General features: G+C 40.2%; 1 protein-coding gene across 1 annotated transcript in view; it reads left to right on the top strand.

Annotated features, from left to right (window-relative positions):
• The window catches only part of Adgrf1 (adhesion G protein-coupled receptor F1), a 61,791-nt gene extending 53,551 nt beyond the window's left edge, over nucleotides 1-8,240 (top strand). Inside the window, exons 14-15 of the mRNA XM_017801571.1 lie at nucleotides 5,985-6,051; nucleotides 7,815-8,240. Coding sequence (XP_017657060.1) covers nucleotides 5,985-6,051; nucleotides 7,815-7,888 — 141 coding nt within the window. The 3' untranslated portion in view covers nucleotides 7,889-8,240. The remainder of the gene's footprint in view (nucleotides 1-5,984; nucleotides 6,052-7,814) is intronic.
• Nucleotides 8,241-8,493: the final 253 nt, after the last annotated feature.

Here is an 8,493-nt window from a genome sequence, read left to right as displayed (position 1 = left end):
AAATATATATATATATATATATATATAGGCAACAGTAGAAACTTTAAAAAATAAAACTCAAACCTTGGTGTCATGGTGCATGACTATAATCCCAACATTTAGGAAGTATAGGAAGGAAGATCAGGAGTTCAAGACCAGCTTTGGAAAAAAATAGTTCAAATATATCATGGGAAAGATGAAACACCAGAGGGTGCCTGGCATGGTGGCACACGCCTTTAATTCCAGCACTTGGAAGGCAGAAGCAGGTGTATGTCTGTGAGATCAAGGTCAGCCTGGTGTACATGGCAAGTTCCAGGCCAGCTGTGGCTACAGGGAGACCCTGTCTCAAAAAAAGCAGAGGGGACTACCAAAATGCAAAGAGTAAGTGACCCTGTGGTGCCTAGCCCCAATTGATATACTGCAGTGTAACCCATACAAAAAGGCTCAGGGAACATCCTTGAAGAGAGGCCAGAGATATAGGAGCCAGAGGACCAGAATGCTTGCTGCTGGATAGTGTACCTGGACACGACAGGGAAGCTGCACCCAGGAAATCTTCACAATGTGGTTGTCTAAACAAAGCCTGTATAATGACAACACCAGTTGACCTGACAGTGTGGATGAGGGAAATTTCACAGGGTCCCACCTCTAGATGAAGAGCTACAGGCAATCAGTGGCTCCTGATTGAGGAAGAATCAGTTTTCTCCAGAAATAACCTCCCTAATAGGTTATACAATCTCAAGGGGGCAGCCCTAAACACATGTGTATACCTAAACACCACTAAGTGGACTCAGTGCACTCTATACTATATTATTGTTACATAAATGCATACACATATTTATATTACATTACATGTATGGTACTTATATATACATATAGAATTATATATGTATGTATATTATGCACATATATGTACATACACACATATATAGTGCATATATGTAACCCATTATATATCATGTCTTATATTATTGTTACATGTACATACATATATTTATATTATATATGTATATATATTATATTATATGTATGTTACAAAAACATGCATATATGTTATATATGTATGTATGTGTATGTAACAGTAATAATCAAAGAAGAGGACAAGAAATTGAAAGGATGGAACATGGAAGGAGGAGAGGGAAGTTCAAAAATGATGTAAATACAGTTCCATTTATGAACTTCTAAAAAAATTAATAAAACACAAATATTCAAAAGGGGGCCAAGAGAGAGGGCTCAGCAGTCAAGAGCACTTCTTGTTCTCCCACCGAACCTGAGTTTGATGCCCAGAACCCACATCTTGGGCTTGCCATTGCTGCAACTCTAGCTCCGAGGAATCTGACACCCTCTTCTGGCCTCTGAGGGCACTGCATACACATGGCATGCTCACACACACACACACACAACTATTTAAAAAATTAAAACCCAAAATAACATGAAACAAAGCAAAAATCAATTAAAAAAATCACTACTGGGCACTGACAAAGCTTCCTTTGTCTGCATCTTATAGTAGAAAGTCCTGCTATGAATTTGGGGAACAGTGGCCCATGGATTGGCAGTCCTGGACTGTAGTTTTGACTCATATCTTATTGGCTGTGAGACTTAAAAAAGGTTCTTAGACCTTAAAAAAGCTTCTGGAGACCAAATTTTCTCAACTTTGAGAACTGGACTAATTGCTAAAAGAAGTTCTTCCATTCTGTGATATTGATTTTATGTCTTGAACTGAAATCCTTAAGAACCAGAAGATATAAAACAAATGTTATTATCTAGTCTGAAGAAAAGGAGGAATTTACAGAAAAAAATAAATGTCAGTGAATAAAATGAGGCAGAACACCCCTAACCTTCAGAGCAGGAAGCCAGAGTTTTCTTCATTGAAAATCAGACAGAAAAACACCCCAACCTGATACACAACAGGACCAAAAGCAAATATTCCTGCATCTTTTCTCCCCATTTTTAACATGTAGTATTAGCCCTCCTCAGACAGCAGGGTAGATGCTGATGGTCACCGACAGTGTGTTTTTTCTGCATCTGTGACTCCTTTCCATTTTGTTTTCAAACTGGGTGACAAAAATGAGATTTTGCTGCCCTTGTTGTTATCTGGCTAAGTGATTGCCCTAGTTTCATCGCTGTTGCTCTAATAAAATACCCTGACAGAAGCAACTTAGGGGACAAAGGGTTTGTTGGGGTTGCTCACAATTCCAGGTTGCAGTCTGTCCATTATAAGGAAGTCAAGGTGACAGGAACCTGAAGCAGATGGTCACATCCACAGTCAAGAGCAGAGAGAGGGTTTATGCATACATGTGAGTGCTCAGCTCACCTTCTCTACTCTTCCACAGTTCAGGATCCCCTGTCGAGGGAATGATGCCACCCATGGTGGGCAGGTCTTCTACCTCAGTTAACATAGTTAAGACAATCCCCCACAGACAGACGTAGGATGACGACCTGATCTAGCCAATCCCTCATTGAGACTCTCTTCCCAGTAAATTACCACAGTGGTATATTTGTGTATTTTCTATGCACAAGCTGAGGCTGCCTTTGGCCTCCCTGTGGTCCAAGAGTGGGCACAAGAAATCCTGGCTGTCCCTGTTCTTCCTCCCTGCCTCTCTCTCTCTCTCTCTCTCTCTCTCTCTCTCTCTCTCTCTCTCTCTCTCTCTTCTCTCCCCCTCTGAGAAGAGTCTCCCTATGTAACCCAAGCTGGCCTCAAAGTTGTAATGATCCTCCCACCTCAGCTTCTTGAGTGCTGGGATTACAGGTGTGAGCCATCAAGCCTGGTTTCATTTTTTTTAAAATAGGTGTTCATTTTGTAGAGAAAACATGAGTGTCTGTCATTTTCTGGGGAAGTTTTAATGAAAATTCAGGAACTCAGATTATGGATTATGAGAAAGTTAGGTAGAGATGAGACCCATATTACTGTCTAAAAGCTTGTAAGGGAAAAAACAGAAGGGAAGAAGGGAATCAACATAAACAAAGGATCAAGAGTGATGGGCTTGTTGGAATTCAGGATGTGGGACAAGTCCATGTGTGGGCAGGGGTGAGCCAACAAAGAGAGTTTGAAGGCAAATGAGTAAAATAACAGATGCAAGAGGATTCCTGGGTAAGTGGCAGAATAAAGATGGCTGGATTAACCTTTCCTGTTCTAAAATTTATTATTATTTTCAGTCGAGTGTATGGGTGTGTATCTGTATGAGGGTTTATACGGATGAATGCAGGAGCCTGTGGTGACCAGAGCTGTTGGAGTCTCCTGGAGCTGGTGTTATAGGAAGTTGTAAGCCACCTAATACGGCTTCTGGGAACTGAACCCTGGCCTTCTGCAAAAGCAGTACATGTTCTTAAGCACTGAGCCATCTCTCCAGTCTCTGACCTCTTCTTTTGACACAAGAACTATCTGACTGATGCAACTTCAGTGGCATGTACGAGCTTGAGTCATAATATTGAGAGTTTACTGGGAGATGGTAAAGGAGTGATGAGGCAGAGGGATCTTCAAAAGGATGCTGAAGATCTGAAATTTGGCAGGAGAGATGGAAGAGGAAGGCAACAATGTTCTTGGCAAGATCATATACACAGGCTGCTTGGGAGATGACCTTGCGGAACCTCTGTCTCCAATCTCGGTTTAGCTACCTTGCTGGGAGGAATATAAAGCCGAATGGAAGTTATTCCTTCCAATATTCTGTCACCCACAACTCTCAGCCAGGCATGGTGGAGCATGCCTTTAATCTCGGCACAAAGGAGGTAAAGGCAGGTGACTCTCTGTGAGATTGAGGTCAGCCTGGTCTACATAGTGAGTTCTAGGCCAGCCATAGCTACAGGGAGACCCTGTCTAAGGAAAAAAAAAACAAAAAACCCTCAAAACAAAAACTACGACTCTTGCTCCAAAGCGGATAAGAGATGCTTTCTTTATTCTAGAGCTAAATATCAGTGACTGTGACTGTGAAACACAGATTTCGGTTACCTTAAATTCCATGTTCCAAGATAGAATCTGTTTGGTTAAATTTGTATAGTAACAGAACAAAGGAAGTCATAAATTAAGGCGCTTTTCAAGTCCTTTGGTAGAAACATTAGGTAAGCAGGTTACAGCAAAGTAGAAAGTCTGCTATAGGCCTCAGATGCTATCTAACAGCATGGTTAGCCTTTTGGTTGGTTGGAAACTAATGCTCTTTTGTACATTCCAGAGGGTTTACCTAATAGTCACAATGATGTTAGGTCAGGTACAGGGGAGGGCTAATGGTTATTATGGGGTAAATATGTCAAAGATAATCCAGCTCTGGATTTGCAGCATTCCAACATGACTGAAGTTCTAATCAGTTAATCAACTTTGTGGAAGGTTCAGTGGAAGGTGACGTACTTTTTAAGAAATTTCTTTCATAGTTCCTAGTGCCCGGAACAGTGTCTGACAAAGAAAGGCACTCAGTGTGACAGGTTTAATGAATGATACATTCGTGAGTAAAAAAGGAAATACTGCATCAAAAAGCTATTATTATTTTCCCCAGTAAAACGCATGTTCTTTGTTTTAAACGTTATGTTCCAGTTTAATGATTCAGTATTTAAATTTTTATATTCTCTATAATCTTTACATTAATGCCTGAAGGATTTATTCAGAGAACAGAATGCTAAATTGTACAAGAATGAGACAAAGCTCTACCAGAGGATATTTTTACTATGAATATTTATTTTTCTAGAAGTTCTTTTAGTGACAAATATGTAAATCAAAGAACTATAAGCACAGATGTGAAAAGGGGCAATGTCTCCTTCAAAGCCACTTCCTTGTTTGCTGCTAGAAGTTGTAAAGAAAATTCATCTGGACAATGAAAAACTGGGTGATGACTCTAAATTCTAGAAAAGAGAATCACACACGATGGAGGTGAAATAAAAGACTGTTAATGACATCAAGAAGTCAGGAAATTCTCACCACCAAAAGAATACTGTTTATGTCAAACTGTTATGGGATCTCACTCTGGCTTCCCCTGGGCTCCTTTGGAGCACCATTCAATGAATCCGGGTGAGATACAGAGGGAAAAGTAAAGGATAGAGGTCATTAAAGAATAACAGGAGGAACGTTCAAGTGTTGAGAGTGAGTCTTTGGGGAGGGAAGCACTCTCATGGGGTGAGGATGGACAACAGCCAATGGGACCATAATGACAACCTACATGCTTAGGCAGGCTTTATACTACTACTTAGCATGTTTAGGACAGACAGCTTTCCTGCTGGGCATTTTCATGTCCCAGTGACTAACAAGCTGATTTGAATGACCTCTTAAAGAAGGGGGACATTGAAATGTCTTTGTTCTTTACCTGAAGGCCTCCTGCTTGTATGTAATCTTACAATGCTGGTAGTTTGTAAAATAATACCTTTACTCAAGATCAGAGATACAACTCAGATTCATTCTTTTGACCAAGATCATGCAACAGAGCAGATTAGAAGGAATTAAAGAAAGAAAAATTAAAATAATTCTATAAAAGTATCGTGTTTAACCAAGAGGAAATATTTCCCCTTAATACACCTTGACATACTCTGCTACCTTCACTTTCCCTCTTTGTGTCTGGGCTGTAGCTATCTTCATATATTTAAAAACGTAAAGACTAGCAATTGTAATGCTTCCTTTCTCCTTAACTGTAACATTTCCCCCTTCCTTAGGATTAGTGAGTTAGGGGCTGGAGAGATGGCTCAGCAGGCACTGGCTGCCCTTGCAGAGGACCCAGCATCCACATGGTGGCTAACAACCAACCGTAACTCCAGTTCTATGGGATCTGATGCCCTCTTCTGACATCCATGGGCATAGCACATGGGTGCACTTACATATATATAGGCATTATATTCATACACACAAAATAAAAATAATAAATAAAATATTTTTTTTAATTAGTGAGTTAATAGAGACATGGGAGGCATGCTCAAAAACTGATTATGAAGGAGGGGGTCTATTCTCAATGACCTTCAAGCCTGATAATTTCTAATTAACTAACTAATTAATTATCTAGCTAACTAACTTAAATGATTGTTTTTTCTTTATGCAGCAAAACTCTTCAGATATACTTACCAAACCTAAATGCTTAAAGTCATTCACTATACTACAAAACAAAGGTGAGTTACAATATATTCAGGGGTTGTAAAAGGTTGGGAGAGAGACCATGAATGCATGATCTGAAGAAAATTCAGTAGAAACTATTGAAAAATGAGATGACCAGCTGTCTGAGTTCATCTGGAATGTGCTCAGTGACCCAGAACAATGCCAAGGATCTGATGCTAGTAGAGACACTATAGATATATATAGTCACATTGAATATCAAGGTTCTGGGGTTGAGGAGTATGGTTAGACCAACCCCAACTGCATCCTTATTGGAGAGTCACTCCTCCTGTGCCAGCTGCTGAGCAGAGAGGATGCCTCAGTGTGCTCAGTAATGGATACCTATTCCTTACTAAACTGTCCTAGGGGAGAAAAAAGCCACAGCTGATAAAATTGAGCAAGCACTGTCCCCTCCACCTACTGGTCTTGTATCCATATACTGGTTACAACTGGTGATCAATATTCAAACACTCCAAAGAATCCCAGTACTCTTGGAGGAATGGTGGGACATGGGAAGAGGAGACGTGTAACAGGTTTAGTGGCAGTCATATCCAAAGCCCTAGCCCCATTTCACATTAATTATAGTATCATTATTAAGTTGGGAAAATGAACAACTATTAGATCCTCTTCAAAATTATTTAAATGCCAACTGAGGAGAGCTCAGCTCTAAAGGGGACGCCTGTATCCTACCTTCTTACCCCAGAGCTCAGGGATCAACATGGAAGACGGGATGGAAAGATTCCAAGAATCAGATGTAGTAGATGTCTACAACAAAATAGTATTTACTGGATCTGACTGGGCATTGCTCACAAGACCTGCACAAGTTCAAGCTAGTCAAAAATCCCAGCATGGATGAGGGAGGGGCTCCTGAAGTCTCACCCCTCGATGAGGAGCTATTAGCAACTGAAGGCTGATAGGGGTGAGAGAGTCAGTTTTCTTCAGAGATATAGCCTCTGGGAGGCTGCCCATGCTCCACTCGATGGCCCTGTACCAATGAACATACAAATAGTACTAGGTGGACTCTGGGTTTAAAAAAAATGATCTCATGAAGTTGGGAGGGAAAAATGATGGGGGAGATAGGGGACGAATTAGAGGAGAGGGAGCTGAGGTAGAACTGATCAAAGCATATTATATGCATGTGTGAATTCTCAAACAAAAAAAGGTTTGAAAAAATATTTAAGGTTCAGAAACATTTTAAGTGTCTGGAAAATGAGTCTATCCTGACTCTTATTACTGCCACCAACCAGTCCGAGTGCTTTAAACTCAACCTTTCCAGCTATTATTATTATTATTATTATTATTATTATTATTATTATTATTGAGACAAGGTCTCTCTGTAGCCACAACTGGCCTGGAACTTGCTATGTAGAGCAGGCTGGCCTCGATCTCACAGAGATCTCCTGCCTCTGCCTCCCAAGTGCTGGGATTAAAGGCAGCACCACGCTTTCTAGTCTTTTATTCCTCACTAGTGAAATGAAGAAGCAGAAGATCTCTAGGACTCTTCTCTGCAATAGCTCGCATTGGCTTTTAAGTCTATGTTACCTCATTTCCTAGCAGTAGATGAAAAAGATAGTGTTTCTCACCTCCAATAGGAGATGGCAAACAAATGCAAGCTCTGTTGTGTCAGCGAAGTGCCATCGCTCTCAACCAACCAAGAATATTCTACATCTTTTCCTAGCCTTGTCCTAGAACTTAATATCCGACAGGCTGATTATCATTTTGATTCTACGTTTGATTCAGATAACACAATGACTTATCTCATTTTCTTTTCTCCCTTCAGGCAATTACACCCTTTCTCAAATTGGAGATTCTTCTAATGACATCACCCTAACTCAGTATCTATCAATGGAATAAAATCAGGAGCCATAAAATCAAGGACAAATTCTTTTAGAGCAATGCAACATTCAGAATGAAGTGTCAGTGAAGACATTATGCTCAGAATCAAATGGGATTGCAAGACTTCGAATCTGAGAATAAAACAAGTGACCTCAGTGGCTTCAGTCCTACTTCCTGTATCTTAAATTTAATAGAAGAAATTAATTTCCAGTGGCTTGATTCAAAGAAGTTGCTCTACAAATGCAGAAGAGTGGGCTTTGTAAAAAGGGTGCGAGTTGGACTTCTCATGACCACAAAATATGATTTTCTTTTTCATGAATAGCACATTATAGGGCTGGAGTGATGGCTCAGCAGTTCAGAGCACTTTGCTGCTCTTCTAGAGGACTCTGGTTCCCAGAACCCATATGGTGACTCACAATCAACTGCAACTTCAGTTCCAAGGGGATCCAGTGCCCTTTTCTGGCCTCCATGGGCATTGCACACATGTGGTACACATATATACATGTAAACAATTCATACATGTAAAATTAAATAAATAAATCTTTTATAAAATGACATTATTTTCTTTTTGTTATTTTATTCTTTTTTCCTTTTGAGACAAAGTCTCACTATGTAGCCCCAGT

Source organism: Nannospalax galili, unplaced genomic scaffold (assembly GCF_000622305.1).
Source record: "Nannospalax galili isolate Female #2095 unplaced genomic scaffold, S.galili_v1.0 scaffold803, whole genome shotgun sequence".
Taxonomy (NCBI): domain Eukaryota; kingdom Metazoa; phylum Chordata; class Mammalia; order Rodentia; family Spalacidae; genus Nannospalax; species Nannospalax galili.
Note: the sequence above shows the minus strand (reverse complement) of the source record. Positions and strands in the feature narration are given on the sequence as shown.